The 25,594-nt window shown below is 40.9% G+C and overlaps 1 protein-coding gene across 1 annotated transcript; it reads right to left on the bottom strand.

Annotated features, from left to right (window-relative positions):
* Positions 1 to 383: 383 nt before the first annotated feature.
* On the bottom strand, positions 384 to 21,961 carry CFAP221 (cilia and flagella associated protein 221). The gene is made up of 25 exons (XM_038142666.1): positions 21,686 to 21,961; positions 20,023 to 20,204; positions 19,507 to 19,607; positions 18,429 to 18,515; positions 18,228 to 18,323; positions 17,240 to 17,340; positions 15,042 to 15,145; positions 13,994 to 14,153; positions 13,446 to 13,566; positions 13,248 to 13,359; positions 12,928 to 13,036; positions 12,090 to 12,177; positions 10,892 to 10,981; positions 9,936 to 10,031; positions 8,699 to 8,789; positions 7,007 to 7,134; positions 6,483 to 6,563; positions 5,942 to 6,049; positions 5,669 to 5,824; positions 4,058 to 4,216; positions 3,594 to 3,688; positions 2,982 to 3,071; positions 2,676 to 2,795; positions 1,791 to 1,820; positions 384 to 1,195 (listed from the first exon to the last, which is right to left on the bottom strand). Exons 2-25 carry the CDS (start codon positions 20,156 to 20,158, stop codon positions 1,072 to 1,074), a joined length of 2,583 nt encoding a protein of 860 aa, XP_037998594.1. The 5' UTR covers positions 20,159 to 20,204; positions 21,686 to 21,961; the 3' UTR covers positions 384 to 1,071.
* Between the last annotated feature and the right edge of the window lie 3,633 nt (positions 21,962 to 25,594).

Genomic DNA, 25,594 nt, shown 5'->3' with positions numbered 1-25,594 from the left:
TTCTGAACAATCCCTTGTCAATTAGACAGTTAGCAGAAACTTATCAGCTTTTTATTTCTTTGAAGTGAGCAGAGATAGTTTGTAGCTAGTATAATACAGGCTATTCTACAGCTTTTTCACCCTTCTTTCCCATTATTTATCTCCCTCGGCTTTTTACAGCTTGTCTGCTTATCTACACTGATCACTCTCTGAAATAAACTTCTTTTCCTAGGCGCTTTAAGTATGCCTGGACAGAAGTATGGCTCCTAGGAATTGTAGTGCATATTGCTGCAAGTTCCATGCCTTTTAGTACAGAAGATTTGTGCTTTTCAGCACCAACAGCCTACACCACTCAGTAAAATGAGCAATCAATTCACTATGGATAAAAACAATTTTGTCTGAGGTCCAGCTTGCTGACAAGAAAGTAGGAGACATCTCAGCTGCAAGATGATATGCTGAGAAATCTCCTTTCCTAGGAAATACACCCAGAGCATTATTATAGGTTTCTCATGAGGCTCTGCTGTTCACTCACTCAACCCATGCATGCTTTTGCCAAGACCTGTGCACTGAATTAAATCCTTGAACAGCTAATGAGACTTGTTTGGATATTGTTTTTGCAGACAGTAATGGTGTTCAAGGCTTCCTTTTCCTTAAAAATATCAAATGTATGGTTTACTGTCAAGCCTGAGATTTAGCAACTTACCTGCAGAAATTCAAGGACGGTTCATAACTAAAAAAAAAATAAAATCAGAAGATTTTGATCATGAGGTCTTTTCACATTTTATTTGAAAACTGTGGGCTGTAAACTAATTACCAAACTATTTACATGGTAGTACTAAGGTTTTCTGGTCCTTCACACCACAACAAGATAAGCAGGTGCAAGGCTGAGGTTTCTCACTGGAGTAATTTTTGTGTTTGGGGTAGCGAGCACAGTGAGAGTCCTTGACAGAGGTGGCATTACTGGTGGTTCTCTTCTCTTTGCATATGAAGTTGCTGACCTCACTGAACAAAAGTAAACGTAGCTGGGACAGGGGAGGCCTAATACATTAACAGGATAAACAGGGCCAGGCCATGAACTTTGTAAAATTATTTTTATCCCAGAATAAGGGTTTTATTAACTGCTTTCAGCTTCAATGTCTCCAGATGTTTTCGAATTTTCTCTCCGATCTCACTGTTCTGGAGTTGAAAATGTCCATCTGGACCATTGTGTGGGTCTCTGCAAGAAATTTAAAGCATCATTTTTACTCATAATAATCAGGGAAACTACTTAGGAGTGTCTTCAAAATCCAAAGAGGCACTCGTGATTTCTTTTCTCATAATGAACACAGGCTATTCCATCACTGATGCAGAACTGAAAAGGTAGTGAAACTGTGGAAAGAACACTTAACTCTTGGCTTGGCCAGTCAGGAAAGTTAACCATCTGGCAGGTAAACACACACTGACTATTACATTTTGTCCACGTTGGGACACATGCTGTGATTGCCAGAACACGGGCAGCCACATGAAAACCTGGTTTGCCTTAAGGACAAAAATGCTGAAACTGCTGTAGAGAAGCAGTATGTTCTCTGTCACCCAGTGAAATACCACCCCCTCAATAAAAACAAAGAACCTTTCAGTGACAACATAAAAGATTGGGACTTCATAATTTGCTAAGAAATTTTTGCTTCCCTCTTTACAAACCCAAAATAATAGGGAAGATTTCAACAAGTAAATATCAATACCCAGAGTTGTCTAATACTGATTTTTTTTTTTTTCTGAACACATCTAAGATTTAAGAAAAAAAAGAAACTTAAGGTTATAAAATGACTCACCCAGGAAAAGCACTATCCAGCGCTGTATCACTGTGGAGGAAAAAGGTCACTTTTTAGTTACTCAAGCTGTCCCAAATCCCCATGCTCTGACAACCAGTGTCATAAAATGTAAAAACCAGCACCGAGTGCAACACATCTATATTTTTACAGCAAATTCTTTTCAATCAGTGCTGTAGTAATCACTAGATAGCAATCAGTGTTTTGTCAGAGACTTCACAATAGCAGCACTGTTTTAAATTTTAACAGTTGACAGCTAAATGGGATTTCAATGCCAACCAAATTATTCCCCTGTAAAAGTAAAGCAGACATTCAAATCTCTTGATAGCTCCGAAAGTTTGAGGTTATCTTGAGCATCCTGGTATCTAAGCCACATCATGACCACTTTAAAGAAGGGACAACTGTTAGACAGAAAGGAATTCACTTGCTCCAAGGTTAGAACTCAGCACTTTCACCTGTGTTGCTCTGCAGTCACTTGTCACTCACACTGCCTACTGTGATGTGTGTTGGGGGAGTATGAAGCTCAAGCAGAGCAAACATGAAACATCCTAAGAAAAGCCAGAGAAAAAAGCACCATGCCAAAGGGAAATTCTGAGGGCTCTTTTCTCTGTCAGCATTAAAAAATATCTAACCAAAAGGGTAAATGAAAAGCAAAAGTCACTGGTCCAAGAATGTTGAACATCACTGAGGAAGCTAGAGATCCAGGCCAATGCAACACTTTCACAGCTGCTTTCTGAATTTGCAGTGCAAATTTGCTCAAAGTACTAGATGTGCATCCTGCTTCTGATGGAACCCCCTGAGCATTTCAGTATGACTTTCTATGCAATTCTGAAAGGGATGCTTGACTTTAGATTCCATTTCTCTTTCCTAATTTCAAAATATACCTACCTTTCTATTTTTGCTGATTGTTCTTCATCTTCTTCTGAGGGTGACCCTCCAATCTGTGGAAATTCAGCTTTCACCATCTCTGGAGTAAGCATCATGTTGAACTCAGCTTCATCTGTCTCACTAAAAATTAGTAAGATGATGAACAATTTGCCTTTGTCCTTTTGAAAGTATTTTTTTTAGCCAGCAAGAACAAAAGTATGTTTTATACAAAGGAGACTCTGTGCTTTTGCCTTTGAGGATCTCTTGGGACAGATTTTGACACATCCATACAAGTGACAGCATACACAGAACAGAGGACAAACTTACTGGTCAATTATGTTCTCTTTGTCTCTCTCAGGTAAGTCATTCAGCACTGGTGGTGCATCTCGTGGAAGCATATCTGAACTGTAAGGATCCCTGTGATGAAAATGGTATTAGTTTAATGTATTAATACTAATGGTATTTTCATATTTTGAAGTTTCACAGCAGTTGCAGTTACAATGAAGATGATGTACTTTTAAATATTTGTGGAAAATCTGGCTGCACCAGAAACTGCTGTGATATGAGGGAATGTGAGCCTGAGAGATGTTGGCTACCCCTGGGTGCAAGTGTCCATAAGTTAAAGTTTTTTTTTACAGACAGACAGAGTTTGTACCTCCTGGGGTCTTCTAGGACTGAGTCAACAAGCTTTCAGGAGAGATGTTATTGAAAGCCCAGACTGGAATTCTCCTTCCTGGGCTAGGCATTTCTTTTAATGATATTCCACCCTTCTAGGAGTTCAGTAGGAGGTTTTTTTCTGTTGGTTTTGGATTTCTGAGCAGCAATTGATTCCACTTGTAGACCCACTTTCATTTATGGGACTAGTGACTGATCAATATAGTTACAGGCAGCAGAAACTAGTGCAGGACAGAGGATTTGTGTTTTCAAATTCTTTCTTACCTAAGTGCTGTATTTGTCAATGTGGGAATGTTAGAAAAAGTGGAATACTCCAGTGGTGAGAATTTTCTCCACTCCATTACTCCACAAATCACTTCCTGAAATGACAAGTGATGCATGATCAGACCTCTAATACATAATGCTGTAGGGAGAGAGGCTTGCAGGACAGAGCATCTTGGCTGAGAATTGAATTTGGGGAGCTGAATATTTCAAAGATCCTTCCAAGGACATAAAAATACAATAGTGAACATATGGGAAGAGCAAAGAAAATGAAGGCATAAGATAAAGCCTAAGTAGAATTAGTTATTATGACCCATGTACTGACCATTTAGGTGCATGCATAATTTATATTTGAAAATATTTTCTATCTAGAATGACTCCATCTTCCATTTTGATTCCTTAGAGCAAGTTCTCAGGAAGAACATACCCCATACAGGTACTCATACAATAAACCCAAAAGGCCATACCTTGTGATCCAGAAATTTCTTTTGTGTGGCTGGAATACTGGATCCTTTGGGGCATTCCTTGGTAACAGTATATTTTGGATGAGGACAAAGATGATATTCAATATTTGACTCACAATAGGCCAAAGGAAGTAAAAATGGAACTAATCCTGGACTGGGGTTCTAAAAACAATGAAGAGCTTATTTTAATAAATTTTTCTGAGTACCATAACATATCTAATAAATGAAAATTCAGTTCTTACAACTAATGTAGTCTCCCCAGATTCACAGTTTTGTCTTACTCTGACTGCTCTGATTGATATGATCCTTCACTTTCTGTATCTTCCCCTCATCCTACAATGTTGTCTGATTTATTCATGCTCCCTACTGTCTAAAATACAGCAATTTAGCTGCTGTCTCCAAGTCTGGAAGAAAAAACTATTGCCTAATTATTCTGAAATCCATTGCTGATTCTCTGAATAGTTCAGAATCCAAGAAGGGAAAATGGACTTGCTATGGTGGAAGCTGCAGCACACATGGCTTCACATGCTGCCATCCATTTCCCTGCAATCCATTTCCCTGCAATCCATTTCTGGATAAAGCCCAGTGCTGGGTAGTGTGGGATCAAGCTGTGCCTGGCTCTCACACTGCTATGACAGAGGGATGAAAGAGATGCACAGAGGATCTCATCAGCACGTCCATTGGAGTCCTGGCTGTGTGTGAGGAGGGTGAGTCTACATCATAGATGTTATGCCAAGGTCACCAGACCAGCACAGTGGGCAGGGCTGGGAGCCAGAGCCACCCACAGCAGGCAGAGTGCCATGCTGGGTAGGAGATCTGCCTGTGCCCATGCACAGCCCTGCACTGAGCCCTACAGCTGTCTCTGCCTGCTCAGAGGCACCTTGGCACCTCCAGGCTGTGCTGCACTGTGGGAAATACCTCCTGCAGCTGTAGCACAATCTACACGACAACAGTAACAAAAAACCCTCCCATGCAAGTGGCAGTGATTTTTTCAATCTCTGTGCGGAACAACTTGGAGATGTGGTTTGGGATGCTGTGAGAACTCATAGAAACTGTAAGGCAGCAGGATGCAATGTGAGCAGACTTTGACTTCACTTTTCTGTTTACCCAAGGATTAGGCAGATCTGTAGTCACTCAGCTGAACAGTAGGAAAAGACTGCACTTATCCTACCTACCTGGGCAAGAACGTGAGGTTACAGATGGACTGAGATGCCAAGATGCCTTTCCTCTAACATACAAATGGGGAAACAAATGGAGAAGAAGGAAGAGGTTTCATGGTGTTCCCAGAAATCCCGTGATCACTGATCATTTGAGGAGTGTCAGACTGGAGGAGTCTCCAGCTCTCTGCTTTCACTGCAATTTTGTCTTATCATCCCTCCCCTAAGCTGATCAACACCCACTCTAAACTGAAATGGTGCTCCTCTCAGTGGGATAAACTCTGTGACTCTTGACTCCCATCAGAGCTTGCACCATGCAGGATTAGTCTCACTTTGGATAGTTTTAAAACCAATCTGAGTAAGAAAACTGCCCACAAATTCCACACCAGGCTTCTGATGAAACAAGCACACTTCTGCTTCTTTCTTAGGTTCTTTATGGAAGCCAACTCCTACTTACAAAAATGCGAAGTGGGTTGCTCTCTCTTGGGTGGACTAAAGCTTGGGGAGGAACCAGGTTTAACAGGCTGATATCCCCTTCAGCTGCTTCTTTGGCAAAATCTCTCCTGTGAGAGAGCTGCCCCTCAAGAGAAGGAGCTACTCGAATCAATTCATCCTTGAAAAACACAGACATCAAAGATTTTTAGAGTGTAGTAAATCTTTCAGTATAAAATGTTGAGGTAGAATTAATCAAATAATGGTGGAAATGTAGGGTTGGGAGTGACTTTGTTACCTGGGCTCCCTGCCTCAGTGGTCGGGAAAGTTTAACAGGTTTGTAACTTGTAGCTGCGTAGTGTGTACAAACTGGCTGATACTTCATAATGTTGCAATGCTGAGGAACCTAAGTGCAAAGAAAAAAGATGTGCTGCAGAAAGTGACAATAATCACCTTCAGTTAACTCATAAATGGAGTGGAATGTTTGGCTTTATCATGGACATATCACATCTCCATGGTAAAAGACACTTGGAGCACTCTCCCAGGATATGATACATAACCAAAACTTGAGAAGCCATACTTCACCAGGACTTTGATCTTTGAAATACAGTAATTTCAGCTGAAGTGATTCATCTCTGTCTGGAGAGAGGAGAATATTGCTGGCTGTAAGCTGGGTACTTATGGCAACTGGTGAGCTTTGGTTTTAATAAAAGCATGCTAATCATACAGCCTTATTAAGCCAACATTAAGGCAACATTCAGTGGCAGAGGCCACTGAATCAGGCTGGAAACATTTAACTGCACAGGTAAGAGAAACATGAGGGAGCTGTACTGACTCACCTTCAAGTCATAAAAAGGAAGGACGTGTTCAACTTTCACGTCCACAGATTCAACAGGAACTGGGCCAAGAGCATCAGGTGCCTGAAAAAGAACAGTACTTAAAACCAGTAATAGGGTGGGCATTTTGTTTTGTACTGGCAGCAATCCATAAACACAGCTAATTGAAAACATATGGAAATAATTATGCAAATATTTACTTTATACAGTTCGATATTTCTGTTGTTCTTTCTTGGCCTCTGGCATTTTAGTTATTTTTTTCTTTGCTTCTGAAAAATGGATATTAACTAACTCTGAGCATTAATGTATTGCTGACAATTTTAGGATACAATTAAGAGAATGAAAAGATTTTTTTACTGTTTTCAGCTGAACCCTTAGTAAATCTAAAGTCCTGAATTAATTTGCCAAAACCCTGGAACACCAGTCACACTGTGAAATTTTAATAAAAGGACTATCAGCCCTGGGGTCAATGTCTTCAACAAAATTCTATCTAGAGTGCTGATTAATATTTGAGTTACTGTACCTACCAAATAATTATATAGTTCATGGGACCTGTAAAAGGGGAATTCAAAAGGCAATATACGATCTTCAGATATTCTGGAAGAAAAGTCCTTATGTTCTTCACTCTTTTCTGCTTTGCTGAAACTCCTGCTTTCTGTCATGAATGGAAACCAAATATTAAGATTTTGTAATATATCTTAATACACTGTTTCAGAAATAGAATCAAGCCACAAAATGTATTTAACATTTTCCTAAACCAGGATGTCTAGTAATTTAAATATAAAAAGTAAGATAATACTTCCTAAAGACTTTAAATGTCACATCTATAAGATATGAGCACAATACCTTGAATAGCAGACAGATTTAATTTCCCCTTTCCTAAAAAGACATCACAGCCCACTCCTTCCATCATGGTTCACAGCAAGGCTGAGACAAGTCAGAGGCCTCTCTTACACTAAATGTCATTGCACCTTCTATATGCAGCAGTCCTGCATCTCCTGCATCCTAGGAATTAAAAGTGCCTATCTGCAGAAGCAGGAAAAGGCCTAATAAGGAACAGTGTGTCTCAGGAGCTGTCCAATTGTGTGTGTCTACAAGGAAGTGGGAAATAGGAGACTCAAATTCTTCTCTGTCTCCTATTTGCCCAAATGAGACTCCCATCCAAAGCCAGTTTTCTTCTATGATGTTAAATAACAAGTGACTTTTCCAGACCAGCACTTTCATTTTAAATAAAAAACAATAGATTAAAAACGTCTATAAGAAAATAATGAGGACAAAAACTCAACCCAGTACCGGCCACCTGGCAATGTGTCTCATGGCTCCTACTGTCTCATTTCACTGAGTTCAGACATCTTGCCTTCATCACATTCAGGTGTCTTTCCTCCTTCCACCCCCCCTGCAGTAAGCTCCTCTCATCCTGTGACTCTCACCTCTTGGGCTCCACCTGATCTGTTCATCTCCCTGTCTCTCACAGAGTCCCATCTGTCCTTTCATTGCTCCTCAGGCCTACACACAGAACCACAGAATGGTCTGGGTTAGAAGGGACCTTTAGAGACCACCTAGTCCAACCCTTCTGCCAGGGGCAGGGACATCTATCACTCCATCAGGTTGCCCAAAGCCCCACCCAACCTGGCCTTGAACAGTTCCAGTGATGGAGTATCCACAGCTTCTGCCCTGTTATTCAGGAGATTAACTGCAAGGTTCCTAAGAATAGTTAATCACATTTCTTAGACATGGTAAATAGTGTGTATGGAAAACAGATGTATCTTGACTACAGCCATTTCCATTTTTTAGCAGGGCCTGTTGCCGTAGGACAGGAAGTAATGGTTTTGAACTAAAACAAGGCAGTTTCAGACTAGATGTATGGCAGAAATTTTTTGCAACAAGGATGGTAAAATACTGGAACAAGTTGCCCAAAGAGATGGTGGATGTCCCATCCCTGAAAACATTTGAGGTCAGGCTGGACAGGGCTCTGAGCAACCTGCTCTCATTGAAGATGTCCCTGCTTATTGCAGGGAGGTTGGACTGGATGGTTTTTAAAGGCCATCCAATCCAAATCACTCTATGCCTCTACTTTGTCACACTTTATTTCTTTCTGGAAGACTCCTTTATAAGGACTCTGTCTTTATGTTTATATGTAATGAACCTGACACACTGCAGCACAACATGAATTATCATAGCCCATGGCCAAAATACCAACTTGTTCTTCTAATCCTTACCAGACCCAGACCCTTCCTCCAGACCTCTGGCCTCCCTGGGCAGTCCACGGAACAGAAGCAATAAACGTTTTAGACGGATCTGAACCAAAATCTGAAAGAATGATTTTTAAATTTAATTCAAACACCCTAAGATTTACAGCCATAGAAAGACTGTATATGTTACACCTGTGTTTATTCTCCAGAGCTCACTCAGACATCTCTATTTGAGAAATTTTTATATAGTTTTCTGTTCAGAGAGAGTGGGAAGGAAAGATGTAGAATGGATCTCAACTCTATGAAGACATTATACAATAAATATAGTTTAAATTTTTAATCCTTCAGCTGTGTTTACTGGCATATACAGTCAGTTAACCAGGGCCATATGCATACTTGTGGCTCTGAGAATGAGGAGAGTAAACAGCAGCCTGCACTGTGTTTTTGCCCATACCCTACATGGTAAAAATGAAGAATCCTAGGTTTTAATACCAGATGGGGCCATTTGGTCACCTCTTTACTGTGCAATAAAAAACAGCGTTTAATTTCATGACCTCAGTATTATGAATAGATTGAAGAATATCCAAACTGGACACTAGAAGAGCAGGACATTTCCATAGTGCTTGCTACATTAAGATTTACTGAGGAAAGAGCAGTGGTGATGCAAGATAATATTGAAACCAAATGAAATAAATTATTTTACTGATTGGTCCTTCAGTTTCCAGGTCTATATCTCTCTTATTTGAATCTCTACCTGTTGTTTCCATGCTCCCATCATGCACCATTGCAAAGATCCTCCATCACCAGTAACCTCAGAGGAGCTGGAAGGTGCTGTTCTCTCCCTCTACTTTCCCTCTCCAGATTAAGTGTCTCCTTACAGAGTAAGTGCTCTAAGCCCTGAACATCTTGGTGGCACTACACAAAACTCACTCCAGCTTATTAAAGTCTTTCTTCCACTAGAGGCCCAAAAGTGGGTGCAGTATTCTACACGCATTTTCAAATATTTTTTGTACAGAAGTATTTTTTACTTTAAAAATATCTGAATTTATCTGCATTTGTTTAGTATCAATTGCAATATGAAAGATGAGTAGAATACAGAACTTACTCCAGATAGATCCTCATTTCCTGGTGAGGTAGGGGCATATTTATCAAACTACCAAATCCCTACCTAGCTGTGAACAGTCCTCACATGCAGATTGCAAGTTCTTTTATGGTGCTTCCCAGGTGTCATGTCCTCATACTGCATTCTGGTTGTTCACTTTACCTTGTATGCTGCTTGTTGGAATTTTCTGAACATCCTCTTTCTGCTGTCCCAAGGGTCATTATGGAGCAAGTCGAATGTGGGATGGACACTTGGTTGCTGCACAGTGTATTTTTAAAAAAGGAAACAGAAAAGAAAAAGGACAACCCTTTTTACAACTAGATAAGGTAGAACTTTTTTCCATCCCAAGCCATTCTTTGGCCTGAATCTGTATGTTATTTCTAAATATTGAAATTGGTCCAGTGAAAACATTTGCAGCATTGGCATTTAACCAGAAGCCTTCACTGCAGGGCTTAATGGGAGGTAATCACCAAGTATTTGCAGATGGAGCACAGAGAATGCAGAGATAGTGTGGCATGGTCTGCATCCACACAAATGAACAACACAGACTAGGACTGCAGTGCACTCCATTTGGACAGCAGAGAGAATGAGCAGGGGCTCTAGCAAATACACACTTTATCTTGAACAGACATGAAGCTGAAACAGATGTAAGGACTCAAATCAGGCACCCAGAAAAACCGGTATCTTTTCTCCAATACTGGCATACACCCAAAGAAGAGTGAAAGACACCAAAGACAAGGGCAAAAAAATCTAAGTATCAGAAAGGCTCCTGTCAATCTGACCTGCAGGTAAAAGTTGGAAATCTTGTGATATGCATAACCTTACAATGAGGCATGAGAAAGCTTCTCTTGAGAGATCTTTCAGAAACAAGAAATATAAATCTGAGGCCTGCAGATTTCCTCTTGATTCTCATATGAGATCAGAACATTAGGAGATGGGCTGTGCATGTAGCACGGTGCTTGCCCTACCTAAAAGTAAAATGGGAAATAAGGCACTGACACAGAAAAAGGAATATCAGGAGGAAAAGTATTCAGTGTCAAACATCTATGGCTATTTGTTAGCTTGGGAGGTGATAATTTAGCATGCATATACAAGGCTCTAAAAACACATGAACAAACCTGGTCAATATGCCGGGTAACACGTCTGAAGGAAACTTCTACTTCACCCCTCTGAAACTCCTGTTCTATGATAGGATCTCCTCTTTGGAGCTAATTTAAAGAAAAATCACATTAGCACAAAGCACCCAGTGAATTATTTCCTCCATTACAATTAGGGAAACTCACAATGTAACACTCTGGAAATGTCTAACGAAACACAGACTTCATTCCCTTTTAGGGTGTGATTATTGCAACTCTTAAGCAAGTCAAATAAAGTAAAAAAAAAGTCTTTTCAGGTCTGACTTTAAATCAAATCTCTGTCCTAATGAAACATGGTTTGCTTTGCATAGCCAAATCAGCAGGATAGGAAATACGTGCTTCTACAACTAATTCAGTGATACATCAATCTCACAATTTAGATCCTTTTTCACCCATTTCCTTCTTCTTAGTTTATATAATATATAATATAATAACAATAATAATGTTTTATATTGCCTAATTCAGTGTATGAATCAAGCCATGTATAAATTATTTCATTCCCACAAACAGGTGGAAGTCAATGGAATGCCAGAAGCTACTTGAATACCCGGGAGGCAGAATAAGAGGGACAGGCTCCACCTGTCCCTCAGGGCTGTGTCACACTGGGAAAAATATTTCCTGCCACCAAGTATTGCCTATTGCTGTTGTCACCTCTGTGGAAGGGGACCTGTAGTCTGCAGTGACTGGAAGAAACCAAAGAGAGAAAGGGTGAAAACGAAGATGTGCAATCTGATGAATTATCTCCCCACAGCTCTGTGTGGGAGTACTGGCTGGATCTAGCTCTTTGAATGTGAGCCATTCAGGACAGCAGCTCCTCAGAGGTACAATACAAACAGAATGTTGGATGTGGCCTAGGTGCTGACAGGATTATGCTGGAATGTGGCACTCTGGCGAGATTGGTTGGCTGGGTGCAAATCTGCTCCCTTGGGCAAATATTGTTGCATTTTGGATATACCTTACCCTTCTCTCTGTCTACCTTCAAGATAAAACCACCCCTGAAACAGAGATGCACAGGCACAATAAAGATATGAGTGCAGTAACAAGCACAACTAGCACAGGTTTGCATTGATTAATGAACAAAAACTGAACATGTAGAGAGCTTGATATAATTCACAGTGCACTGCATAATATGAAAGTATAAGTGTGATTTTAAATTTACAGAAAAACACCAAAGGCTAACCTTGTATTGTTCTTCTTCCCTTTGTCGCCTTTCAATAATCTCTTTTTTAAACTCCACAGAGATTGGATCACTTCCCTTATGAACTTGCCTGCATTTACAGTGGAGACAAGAAAAATGCTTAACTTAATGCACAGTTTGCTTTATTCAAAGGCAAGCAGACTTACTCCCCTCTTCCTGAGGTGCCTGGGTGTCCATGACATTCAGTGTATGAGATGATCTGTGGATTTCAAATGAAACCATTATGTGCTTAAAGATCCAACTGTGCTCTGCTTTGCACCAGTTGTTGTACAATAGAAAAAGGAAATCATTAAGGTTGGAAAAATTCTCTAAAATCTTCGAGTGCAGCCATTAACCTAACACTGCCTAACACTTCACTAAACTATGTCCACATCTACCAGCACTACATCTACCAGCACTACATCTACATGTTTTTTGAACACTTCCAAGTGTAGTTCTGCTCTGACTCCATTATTCATTTTAGCCTCAATTTATTGACAGCCATGACAAAATCTTCCTTTGGCCTTAAGGGCACCAGATGAGATGCCTGAGAACAAGGTTGGGCAAACTAGGTTTTCAGCAGGTTTCTTTTTGAATGGAACAATAAGGCAATCAAAGTCCTCATCAGGTACTACTGTGGATTACTACTGAGTCTGCTCTTAGCAGAAGAGAAAAAAATTAAATAAAACAACAGTAATTTAGGCTTAAACCAAATGTATCAGGATGTGAAATGGCAGCATTCTGCACTAGTGGACATTGCATATATCATTCATAGAGGCCTTGGTTAAGCAAATCCCAGTCTTGTTAAGACGGTTAATTAACATGGTTAACTAACACTTACCACTTCAGATGATTTGCTTCCTCTTCCTGAACATTTTGTTTTACTTTTAGTTGAAATACAGCATCCTTCATCTGTCTTGTTTTTTTCCCTTCTTTGCCTTGGGACAGGGCTGCAGGAATATCAGAAAGCCATATCACACTTCAGTCTAGATTGGATTTTTAATTGTGAAAAACACCCATTAAGATAACTGTACCCATTAATACATAAAGCTAAGGTGAGAGTTCTCACAGAAACAACAGTCACATCACATCAGCAATTCTGCTCCTCATCCAAGCTACAGATAATGCTAAGACCAAGTTTATGCTGCTTAATTACTTTACCTTCTTTTATGTCCTTTAACTTCAGTTTGCCTGGTTCCTGAATCAAAACAGTAGCTACAGCATACGGATTTGACAAGTCTGTGGGGAATCTGAGGTTCTGGTATTCAATTTCCTATGAGAAATAAATTAATAGGAAGAAACAGAAACATGGAAGATTTCCAGCCCAGAAAAGTACTTGTAATTATTATCTTTTCACACCTTTAGTTTTTGAACAGGCTTTGACTGTAGTTGGCTGAACCGGTCTCTTCTCCACAACACAGGTTTTCCAGACACAGCTTTTTTCTCTGGATGACTTTGTTGTTCATCAAAATATTCTTTTCTAGATGTCAGAAGGACACATATTCCCTTCATAAGTATTCTCTAAATTACATATAAGTCCAATTTTTTCACAAAAACATTAAGTACAGTTCAAAAGGCTCAAAACCCCCTGCATCTTGCAAGGCCTCAACAATAAGAATAATGTGTGGGAATGACAGAAGCTGAGAATGCTCAACATTTCTTTAAGGATATGTAACTTCTCATTATATTTATTTTGCTTGTTTCATTTCATGTAGATTAAGGATGTTCTAATCAAACAGCGTAAAAAAGCAGGTACATGTATCAACAGTAGAATTACTTCAGAGCATTGTAAGTCTCCAAAGAAACCAATGCTTAAAAAGATCATAGCAAAATTGTATGAAATCCTATTACAGGAATATCTTTTAGAATTGTGCAAAACCACTCCAAGACCAGTCAGTCACACATACATCAGAGCCACGTGTGGTATTGATGTTCCTGTGAATACACACACATAGGGTTTTGAGTGAAACTCTGAAATCCGTAACTGCATTGCCATTTGTGCTGTTCCATACTCAAGTGGGGAATACTTCACAGTTACTTTGACTTTTCCATTGGCTGGAATGATTCCTGTGATTAGAGGAGAAAAACAGTAAGAGTCCATATAACATGAGCCCACTTAAGTGTACTGGAACTCATGCTGGGCTACTTTTTTTAAACAACTTAATTGTTTGAATGGATGGCAGTAGGCATGGAAAATCTTTCTTTCAAAAACTATGTCTTGCTGCCAGATAATAGAAGATATTTTGCAATAGCACAGAGATTTGACAGTAGGGCTATAATATTTTATACTGCTGTGAAAATGACTGCCTGTTTATACGTAGAAATTCTGCACTTGCATCTGCTAGTCTTAAGTCTTTGGCACTTTCTACTTTCATGGGCAAAGCATTTATAAACATATTCCTCTGAGCTTTTCCAAGCTAGGGGACTCATCTGGATTTGATGCATTACCTGTCTCTGCTTGACCTTATTTCCTTACTACTTATTCCATTATTTTCTCAAACACTTTAATCACCATTCAGATCTCTAAACATTCAGGGCCTTTCCCAACCTAAGTGATTCTATGATACTATGATTACTCTGAGCACAATGGCTTTGAGTAGGAGCTGAAACCTTTTAGTGCTTTTCAGATGGCCTTCAGGCACAGTTTCAGGCTACCAAAATTTCTGACTGAAGTTTTACTGGGATACCCTATTTCAGGGATATACTTCTCAGAAAATAAAGGCCACATGGACTGTTTGGAACATCTCATATTTTGTCAAAGCTGGGCACTGCCTAAAGAAACTTACAGCCAAGATTGCTATTTACCATGAGGCTGAAAATGACTGGCAGCATTTACCTGCAAAAGCTTTGCCTGAGGAAAAGGTTTTTTCTGTACAGCACTGAATGCACTGTCAAAAGTAACTACACCTAATAAATACAGATTTAACATTTAGAATTTTTAAAAAGTCAGTCTACCAAATGTCGGCTGGACAGTGAAGGCTCTGTGAGGCTGGATAATATCAATGTGGAATTCAAAATCTATGGGACAGCTGCACTGCAGTGGGATAACATACTCCTTACTGAAAAGAGAGAAAGGAAAAATTATGTTAATCAAAGTACAATTTTCATCAATTACAAGCTGGGAAATTGTATTATACACACCATGCACTAAATTACCTGCATTCAGAGGGGTGGGTTACTTATTAATGTGAAAATCAAAATTTTTCACTGTTCCAAAATAGCAAAATATTTCAGATCTTTCATCCCCCCAGGAAATAACAGCTAAATCTTGATTTGAATCTGGACATTACTTTCTCCTACCCATACAGAATTTGATTATATAAATTTTTTAAACTACTTTGTGGAGGTTATTTATGCCCATCTTCAAATTTTTACAGTCTGTAATATCTAGCAAGTACAAACAATGCAAACTGGAGCAACAATGAGTACAGAACCAGAAATCAGCCTTTTCCCATGGCCCTCCTCATGAAAAACCACGAGAAAAGAAAATGTTCAAAACTCCAACACATCAGAATGACTGAACTTTAACCACTGTAGAAATAATGGTGCTGGGGCCTAATTTTCAGACTAGCCCTTTATGTCTCATGCAGGTTGGGTGAGGAGTACTAGCACACATCTTTTCAACCTGTTTTGCCTTTTCATGCAAGTGTTTTCACAGACCAAACTGAAACCCAAAAGCACTGGTGCACCACCATTCATCACCCTGCAAATCAAGATCCATTTACGCAGGCTTATTTCTGGCTTTTATCAGTTCTCTGACTGAAATCCTGTCCTGCTGATTAGCAAAGAATGCATGTTACACACAGTGTTCCTCTGAAAACACATTTTAAAATGCCTAAAGAAATAAGCAATAATAGCCAAGTTCTTTTTTCTCTTCCTTACTATGGCTTGTTCACAAAGAAGATGCGATGGCAGACTGGGCAGGCAATTGGTTTTAGGGGATATTGCAGCTTGAACAGCAACCAAAGCACCTTAAAAACAAGCCAAACATGCCACCTGTTGCCTGATGGATATTTTGCACCTAAGGAGAATGCTGGATGGTAGAATATTGATTTTATCCTACATTTATGGAAGTAAAAGGCAGTTTTTCCACTGAGTTCATGGGCCATGAATTGAGCCCAAATTCTCTCAGGTTCTGTAAAGTATCAGCTATATCAGAAAGCTTTCATTTTTAGAAACGTCTTAATAGTTTACTGCTGAAAAATACTGGTAAAAATTAAGGTTTGAAACCACAAGTTTTGTCTTCAGTAATTCTTCCAAATTTCCTCAGGAGTATTTTCAGGCATCCCTGCTGTGCTAAAAAAAATTCTCATTATTTAAAATTATATTTTGTTCTCTTTCTAATATCTTCTCTGTATTCTGAGAGATGAAAATTCTGTATACTCCAGCACTAAAATGGAGCAAATAACAGAATCACATCATGCCTAGAGGCCCCAGAATATCAGGAGTTTTGTTCAGTCCTGTGAAAAACTTGCAATGTTATGATTCACTGCAGTTTAACAGACTAAAAGGGATCAGAAAAACAAACAAACAAAAAGACACAAATGGTATTCTGCAATTCTGGCTCATTTTTATTACAGAATTGTTCATGTTTCTTGTATGTGCCTTTCCTGTTCATTTTTCTGTGCTTCAGTAAAATTCATGAGTTACTATCAACTCATAAGGTAAGACAAAACCACCTGCTAAGACTTTCACTTCCTAGAATTCACTCAAACGCTTACACTAACATAAATCACCGTAATTAAAACTAATATAGCAAATATACTGCACAACTAGGCCCTAATAAACAGAATCTGCCTTCTCCTTTTCCCCTTCTCAGTTCCTATTAACAACTATTACTGATTAGTTCATGAGAACAGTCAGTGCTGTATTCATGCAGTAGACAAAAGATGAAGTCTAGCTCATTAAATACTTTTCAAAACAACAAGCAAAAATAACCAGCCCCATCCTCACATATACTTAGCTTGCACAGCATTTACGTTACAGTGAATGTGCACCTGAAACAGTTCATATACTGAATTATTTTGCAGTCCAGACAGTAGCTGAGTTTCTCAAGGCTTTGAACATTATGTTGTATGAATAGAGGAAAATGGGATTTTTCAGCATTTGGGCATGTCTTGCACAATGTGGACAAATGTCTGTCCTTAACTCACCTCTGACCAATTTTTACATCAGACAGATTTATAAATGATGGAAATTCTACAACATTCACAGCAGGGTAAGCATGCACGGGAACAACTAAGGTATCATCTCCCTGCAAACAAGCAAATAAACAAATGAGTGCAAATATTTATATCTTACAATTAGTAAATAATAGAATCATATAATGTTAAGGGTTGGAAGGAACCTTTAGGATCATCCAGTCCCAACACTCCCTGCCATTGGCAGGGACACCTCACCCTAGACTGGGCTGACCAAGGCCTTATCCAACCTGGCCTTGAACACTGCCAGGCTTGGGGCATCCACAGCCCCAGGTGGGGCAACGGTTCCAGGGTCTCATCACCCTCACAGTAAAGAATTTCTTCCTTACATCTAACCTAAATTTCCTGTCTTTCAATTTGTATCCATTACTCCTTGTTCTATCACTACAGTTCCTGATGAAGAGTCCCTCTCCAGCTTCCCTGTAGTCCCTTTCAGATACTGGAAGGCTGCTATGAGGTCTCCATACAAACTTCTCTTCCCCAGGCTGAATAGCCCCAACTTTCTCAGCCTGTTATGGAAATAAAAAGTTTCTCTAGTAGTTGGCCAGTAAGTGGGCATAAAACATCTTCAAAATTATCACTGTGTTGTACCTCAGAACATTAATATTCAACCTGCATTCAGTATCCTTCTGTCTTTCCATATTTTATGCAACTTTCTAGAGCTCCTCCGAGCTGCTCAGCTAAGTCATTACATCAATGTGGCACAAAGATTGATCTACTGGCAAAGAACAGCAGAATAAGTCAAATAATCTTGCCTACTGCTCTGGGATGTTTACAGAGAACAATTTTAATGCTTTAAGTAAAACACTCCAATCAAGACTCACTGGGAGTAAATCTATGTGTCTCTAGAAGATAAACTATACCTTTATCATTATCATCATGCTCTAACACTTGTTTCATTCCATTACAAGTCTAACTATGTTTTGTAATGAATCCTCACCTCACAGTGAATTCGGATGCAGTCATAGTAATACCTCCATTCATCAGGGCAAAAATCAACAGTAACCACGAGGGACAAACCAGGGACAAGCCGGTGCTAGAAAATGACCCAAAACAAGATAGAAGCCATGTAAGAGCTGCTTATATGGCACAAAACCTGTGCTGCATGCAAACAGCAGAGTGAAGACTTTCTGGCACTTACTGTTTTGTTGTATTTGATCTGAAAATATATCGTCTGGGGTGGTATTATGTTGAGGTTTATTGCATTGGTAGAAATATTTATCAGCTTCTGCAGAACAAAACAAAAACCACAAAACACTTTACAATATGAGGTCAGTTAAGAATGCCAACTATACTTTTTGTAAGACCTTCCATAGCAAGAAGTAATAATTTTTACTTTAGCAGAAATAATTCTAAATATGCTCTGAATTTAAAATAAAATTATGCAAAACTTACATCCTGCATTTTTATTTTTTGGAAACAAGTCACAATTTTTAACCAAGGAATAACAGTTAGTTTTGCTACTAAGATGGTACTATTGAATCAAATTCTGATGCTGTTTTGCTTATGTGCAAAAGGAACAAATATTTTATTTGGAACAAACAATTTATTGATCACTTTTAGGAACATCTGAAACAACAAGAATTACATAATATTTCATGGTTCTGTTTTGGTGTATAACCAACAGACTTTTGGACAGTGACAGTTCAGCCCGCAAAGCCTCCTGTATTTGTTTACTTTCATTACATTCAGAGAACCTAGCCCAATGTAACTACCAACCTCTGTCTCAATACACTTAAAACATGAATAACAAAGGCACAGAAAGGGAAAGCAGAGTGTAGAAAAGGAAATACCCAAACCATTCACAAGGAAAGGCAATCAACTCTATGCACAGAATTTCCTTTCTCAGAATAAACTGTTCTTGGCAAAAGACCAGAGCTGCTTTCAAAACTTTCCCACCAGTGAACATATTTGCAGACACAGTGACAGTCCAAGGACATTTTGAAAGCAAGTCTCTTGTGGAGTTAAAGCCCAAATCCTTCATTCATGATGTGCAAGTCACATATCACAAACACTGATGCAGACACAGGAAGCGTGAGTATAAAGAAGGGTGATGCTCACAGCCTGGAACTCATCTCTTTTGTTACCGCAGGACCACTGAATTTAAGTGCTGCTTTTTAGAGCACTCCACAGGGCAAAGGCCTCATGACCACAAGGAGTCAACTCAGATTCTGCTGTCCTTTTATGAACCCCAAGGGGATCCCTGCTCCAGTACTTACCAGCATCTGTTGGTGATGTTTTCCAACTTCATACCCTCCATAGTGTAACACGGCAGGCTCAGCCTGTACAACCCTGCTCCTCCGACGTTCTGAATAAATCTCTACAGATCACAAAACAGGGAGAAAAAGAGACCAGAAACACACGAGTGGTACTTACATTGAAGCAGTCTAGTTATGTTATACTGATTTATTATCAAGGGAAAAAAATATTATTTCTCCTTTTAAGCAGGCATAAATTTATAAATGGAAAGTTTTGGTGCCATCCACTACCCCAGCAGATCCACGATCCTGCCACCAGTTCATCCCTTGGCATCATGACTTTAACAAGCCACCCAAAACTTTAGGGTCAGCCAGGATCAGCGCAGCCACTATTTCTTTCCTGACTACCCCTCCATGATTTAGGCTCTCAGGAAGCTGCAATTTAAGCAAAAGGATGGGAGTTGCAAAAAAAAACAACAGCCAAGTGTGTCCTAGAATTGCCACAAGGTTGGGAACAGTCAGAGAGCAGGAACTTACTTGATTCCAGCAGGTGATTGGGGACAGCAGGTCTTTTTTTAGGTTCCTCCACGAGGCTGCTCAGGAGACTGGGTACTTTCTTCAAGGACCCCCGAGTGACTGTGATGTCTGGGGAGGCTGACTGAACCAGGTCCATGATAAGACAGAAACAGGCTCTCAGCAGCGCTAAAATTCCTCAGTGCCTGTGGTCAAATGAAAACAATATAACAATCAAATTATCTTCTTCCACACTGGTACTATCTGTTGCCTAAAACTGCCTAAAAACATGTAGGAGAGGGAGCTACTTGTTTTCCCTGCTGAAGTAGATGACTCTGTGTGTGCTAAGTACAAGGAGAGAAGGATTCCAGAAAAGCTTGCTCCCACTGCAAGGCCTAGCACCTTGGGCATCTGTTCTAAGGCTTGCTGGGGACATTTGCCTTTCAGGTCTGTGTATAACAGCCCTGTCTTCCTCCATGTCCCCCAGCAGAGAGGAAGGGAGCAGGTTCTGTTAATTCCACTATCTGAACTGATTTCTGCAGACATGTTCTTTCAATCTCTCCTGGGTGTTTGAGTAGTTAAGTTGCAGATTAATTTTTAATTTTTAAATATTAATATGAGGGATAAGAAATCTGGCATTTGAACATTTCGTTTGGATAGCATCATCTGGGTCATTTGTTCAGTGAAGATAACTGTAAACACAGAAAGCCACGGGCATTACAGATCCTGTGTTAAGTATGCAGAATTATCCGAACATAAACTTCTCTAATGACAAGTGCAAATTTTACATAATAAAGACACCAGGCATGATCCATCCACCAGAAATTATCTTCATAAGTAGAGCACACAGAGCCCTTGGCTCTTGTATGAACTGAAGAACTGCATGGAGACAAAGACACAATGCTTTTGGAACAAATACTGAATTCAAAAGCCATGCTGGGATTTTCAGCCCTCAAGCAGGCGGCACTCAACAGTTTCAAAGCTGAATCATTACTCCACCTCCCCCATTACATTTTATGGTCTCATCTCTGGTATTTGTCCGATTTTCCAGTCTGCTTTAGATCTTTCAAGCACAACTTGAGAGGTGCTTCAAGCTCATAAAGTGCTGGTTTGATTTATGGTTTTGTACAGTATTAAATAATAAATAAGCAAGAAGCTTAAAATAATGTGCTGCTAGGACCCTAGCCTTCATAATATTTTCCACTCACAACAGAAAACCTGCAAGAGGAGCTGCATTATTGGGCACAACAGTAAATTTCTTCTGATGAAGCAAGACCAAACTCAGACAAAAAACACTGCAAAAAAATTTCTAAACATAAGGATAAGGTTTACATTTTTTCCACTCGTGTACTTCAACTTTAATTTATACCACCGCCACCCTCTTTCTCCTGGTCAGCATTCCGCATCAGGAATGCAAGGTTGGAAAAGGTGTAGGCAGACATAAGTCTCCTCAAAGGATTCCTGGTATAACCTTTTCAGTAATTTACAGTGATGGTGCCATCATGGCTCACCAACTTCAATAACACACTGCGTGTTGCTCAAAGGGCTAATACAGGACAAATCCTTAAGGTCCTGGAATGTCGGAATACCTGATGTTCTTAAATTTTCCACGACAGATGTGTCTTTTGAGACTTGGCGTGTGTGTGTGAAGCCACCAACAGAGCTGTGAAACCGGGGCAAAACTCACCCCAAACGCCCTCAGACCAGGTTACCGCCCTTCTCCTTGCCAGCGTTTTCTAATCCCTTCTCGTGTCTCGGAGCTGCTCGCACACCTCACCGCACCGAAGGACGCGGCGCAAAGCCATTACAGCTGCGAGAGGCTGCAAAAGGCATCGCTGTGCTCACAGCCCGCACCTGCCGCTGCCACGGCCCCCAGCCCCAGAGATCCGGCACAGCCCGGCTGTCCCTGCCAGCCCTCCCGGAGTCCCGGCACAGCCCGGCTGTCCCTGCCAGCCCTCCCGGAGTCCCGGCACAGCCCGGCTGTCCCTGCCAGCCCTCACGGAGCCCCGGCACAGCCCGGCTGTCCCTGCCAGCCCTCCCGGAGTCCCGGCACAGCCCGGTTGTCCCTGTCAGCCCTCACAGAGCCCCGGCACAGCCCGGTTGGCCCAGTCAGCCCTCCCGGAGTCCCCCGGCACAGCCCGGCTGTCCCTGTCAGCCCTCCCGGAGCCCCGGCACAGCCCGGCTGTCTCTGCCAGCCCTCCCGGAGTCCCCCGGCACAGCCCGGCTGTCCCTGTCAGCCCTCCCGGAGTCCCCCGGCACAGCCCGGCTGTCCCCGCCAGCCCTCCCGGAGCCCCAGCACAGCCCGGCTGTCCCTGCCAGCCCTCCCGGAGCCCCGGCACAGCCCGGCTGTCCCCGCCAGCCCTCCCGGAGCCCCGGCACAGCCCGGCTGTCTCTGCCAGCCCTCCCGGAGTCCCCCGGCACAGCCCGGCTGTCCCTGTCAGCCCTCCCGGAGTCCCCCGGCACAGCCCGGCCCTGCCCTCACGGCGGCCCCGCGGCGGTCGCTCGGCAACGGGGCAGCGGCGCTGGGCCGCACCACTCGAGGCCGGGCAGGGCAGGATCCCAACAGCGGCGCTCCGGCTCCTCTGACCGCGAAAAGTACAAAAAAAGAGTAAAAAAAAGCCCCCCCCCCCCCCCCCCTTTTTTTTTTCTTTTTGTTTTGTTTTGTTTTTTTTTCCTTCTCCCCAGTAAGCGTCGTTTCAGTATTTCCAGTGTGGCCACAGAGAGAGCACAGGAACTTCTTTCCCTTTAAAAACCCCTCATCTATTAACACCTAAATTGTTCTTACTTGGTTTCTTGGTTTAAAACAGATTTTGAAAGGTTTATTACAATATTACTTAAAGAAAAACCAAACCACCTTCTTTTTCTCTTTCCCTTTCCTCACCTTTCCCCACTTTTATGGTCTTGCTTTCAGCATTAAAGGACGATCCCTTGGAAAGTTCTCCTGGAAACCTTTCTTCAGTGTATTTTTCATACCACCCATAAATTATGAGGGTTTTTTACCTAAATCTGTACAGAGCAGAAGGGAAGGGAAAGCAAAGAAAGCAAAATTTTCTTTTTATTTTTTTACCTCTTCCCCTTCAGACAGGTGATCTGGATAAGAATAAAATTATTTATTTTCAGTTTTTCTAACACAGGGGTAAAATGAGTCCAAAAGTAGTGCAACATTCATTTTGGATACAAACATAAGCAAGAAAAGCTTCAGATCATAAAATTCAGATCCCAGAACATAGTTCCCATACTTAGTAAGATGTAATTGCTTACGATTAGAAAAAACTATTCCTACACCCTTGGCATGATGTCTTAAACATAGGCTTAATACAGAAAGCCAGAATTATTTCCACAACGAGTTTTTTCCTTACATATTCAAAGAATAAAATTGTTCACTTTCAGTTTTTCTAATATAGAGGTAAAATAGAGCATATTTCTCCTCACAATTCACATATACATCAGTCTGTTTGGACAGTGATAGCTGAGTGCAAACCAAAAACCATGTCTGCTTCCACATCAGAGGGTCTAAACATGATGCACCTCTGGAGAAGCACTCTGTAAAGTTTCCTGGAAACAGCAAATGAGTGGAAAAGGTAGGTGAAAAGAGTGGATTATCAGCCAACAAACCTTCAGATTTCCTTGGGAAGGCTGATATAAATAAAGAATGTTAACCAGGGCTTAAATGGGTGATTCTTGCCTCAGTTTCGTATCTGTATTCCAAATGTCAGATGAAAAATGTTTGGCCTGATTGTCAAGCTGTAGTAAAGTCATTGCAAACAATTTAATTATTTAGCAAAGGGAGGAGAAAATTTAGTTGTTTCAAGCACTAATGGAATTTTTAAGTATTAATAAATAAATATTTACAATCAAAGTTGGTTAGTGTTTGGTAAGTAAACAATCCTACAATCAGAATAGTACAAAGCAATTTCTTTTATTTACTCCTGAAGTTAAAGTGAAAAGTCTTTTGAAATGGTGTGAACAAATTCAGATGTTTCTTTCCTGGTTTAGATATCAGACTTGAAAGAAATTCCAGCTGTGACAAATTTACAAGGGGTATACATAGTAGGTATAAAAGCAAATGCATACAGCTATTGCTTAATTAAACAAACATCTCATTTGGGGCTCTGTGAATTCTTGGTAATAATTCTTTGTAGTCTGCTGCTGCTGTTAGGTTTCCCAGCTCTCCCTGTCTGGACTGACATCTGCTGTGAGTCAAGCAATGGTTTGCACAGGTGAGAATCTCCCAGGTTTTATTTTGCATCCATCTTCTTTCAAACACTCAGCCTGCACGCAAATAAAGTGGGAGAATTACAAAATATTAATTCACACTCTTGGTGTTTAAATCCAACACTGACTCTCCAGACTGCTGGGCCTGTTTTGGAAAAAGTGCCACACTCCAAAGTACATTCAGAAGCAAAGCTCTCTCAATTACATAAATGCAAGAAAGAGTGCTGGCTTTGAGGGGAAGATGCTGCAATATGAATGGAATAATAAAATATTCCTTCAGCCAAAGGAAGAGAGAGAAGGACTTGGCGCCCCACTGAGATGATGCAGCATTGTCAGTGTGGTTTCTTCAGACTGTACAGTGACCATTGTCTGCCTGCCTCTCAGACCCCCTCTCAACAGTTTGTTTAACCCTTTGATATTTTCAACCAAACTCTGTGGGGGAGCAGATGTCTTCAAGAAATGAAAATCACCACAAGTTTAGTGTGGACTGGGGCAAGGAAGACTGAAGCATTTGCCATTTGAGGCGGAAAGGATGCTGTGTGAGTATGCTGGATGAGCAGGACAGAGCCAGTGTGGGGTTAAGCCAATGTTGCCACTTGCCTGACTGCTGCTCTGGGACTGTGGGGAGAGATGAGGGTGGTGTACAGAGAAAGAGGGAGCGTTGCAGCTCAGTGATCTTCATGAGCACATGTAGAGATGAGCTGGAGTCAGGATGGGCATGGAAAGGGCAGCACTTGCTAGGTAACCCAAATTCCTTCATTGTGCTGCTCAGCAGATAACTTGTTTAATCCAATGGCAGGATTTTCAGTGCACAGACAATTAGCCATGTATTTTTCCTAATCATTGACTTTACTGGTAAACTTGGAGCACATCTGTATTCTGTGCAGCCCTTCATTAAATTTGACCTGTCTGGTGATGACAAATTGGAATAGGTGGTAAAAGATATTTTGAGACAAGCTGAGCACTGGTACACAGCACAAACTTTAGCTCTTTTTTGAAGCTGTATTCAGTATTGTGCTAGAAGTGAATGTGCCCAGCAAGGGTTTGGAGTGCCAGCCTTGGCAGCTGGGAGCTCACACTCAGCTAAGCACACAGCCCCTTTACAATAGTTTTGCCACAGAAACAAAATCAGGAGCAACAAAGAGTGCTCTGCTGACAGGTGAGGGGACTGCCAAGGAACTATCTTTGGGAAACACAGGATGTCTGAAATCTACATCCCAGTAACAAGGTACCAATGGGATCCAAATGCAATGACACCTTGCAGCCTATAGCATTTGGATGAAATGCAGACTGGCTGTTTCTTTAGATGCTGGATAAGAAGATGAAATCTAGGGAGTCCTCTCTGGAAGGGAAGAGCAGATTCCCTATTTATCCCAGACTA

Source organism: Motacilla alba, chromosome 7, assembly GCF_015832195.1.
Source record: "Motacilla alba alba isolate MOTALB_02 chromosome 7, Motacilla_alba_V1.0_pri, whole genome shotgun sequence".
NCBI classification, from domain to species: Eukaryota; Metazoa; Chordata; class Aves; order Passeriformes; family Motacillidae; genus Motacilla; species Motacilla alba.
Note: the sequence above shows the minus strand (reverse complement) of the source record. Positions and strands in the feature narration are given on the sequence as shown.

Coding starts and splice junctions, on each gene's coding strand:
- CFAP221 (XM_038142666.1), bottom strand. CDS start 20,158: ATGGACCTGGTTCAGTCAGCCTCCCCAGACATCACAGTCACTCGGGGG. Junction 13,360..13,445: donor AGCCTGTTCAAAAACTAAAG/GTGTGAAAAGAT, acceptor TATTTCTCATAG/GAAATTGAATACCAGAACCT. Junction 5,825..5,941: donor CACTGAGGCAGGGAGCCCAG/GTAACAAAGTCA, acceptor GTGTTTTTCAAG/GATGAATTGATTCGAGTAGC.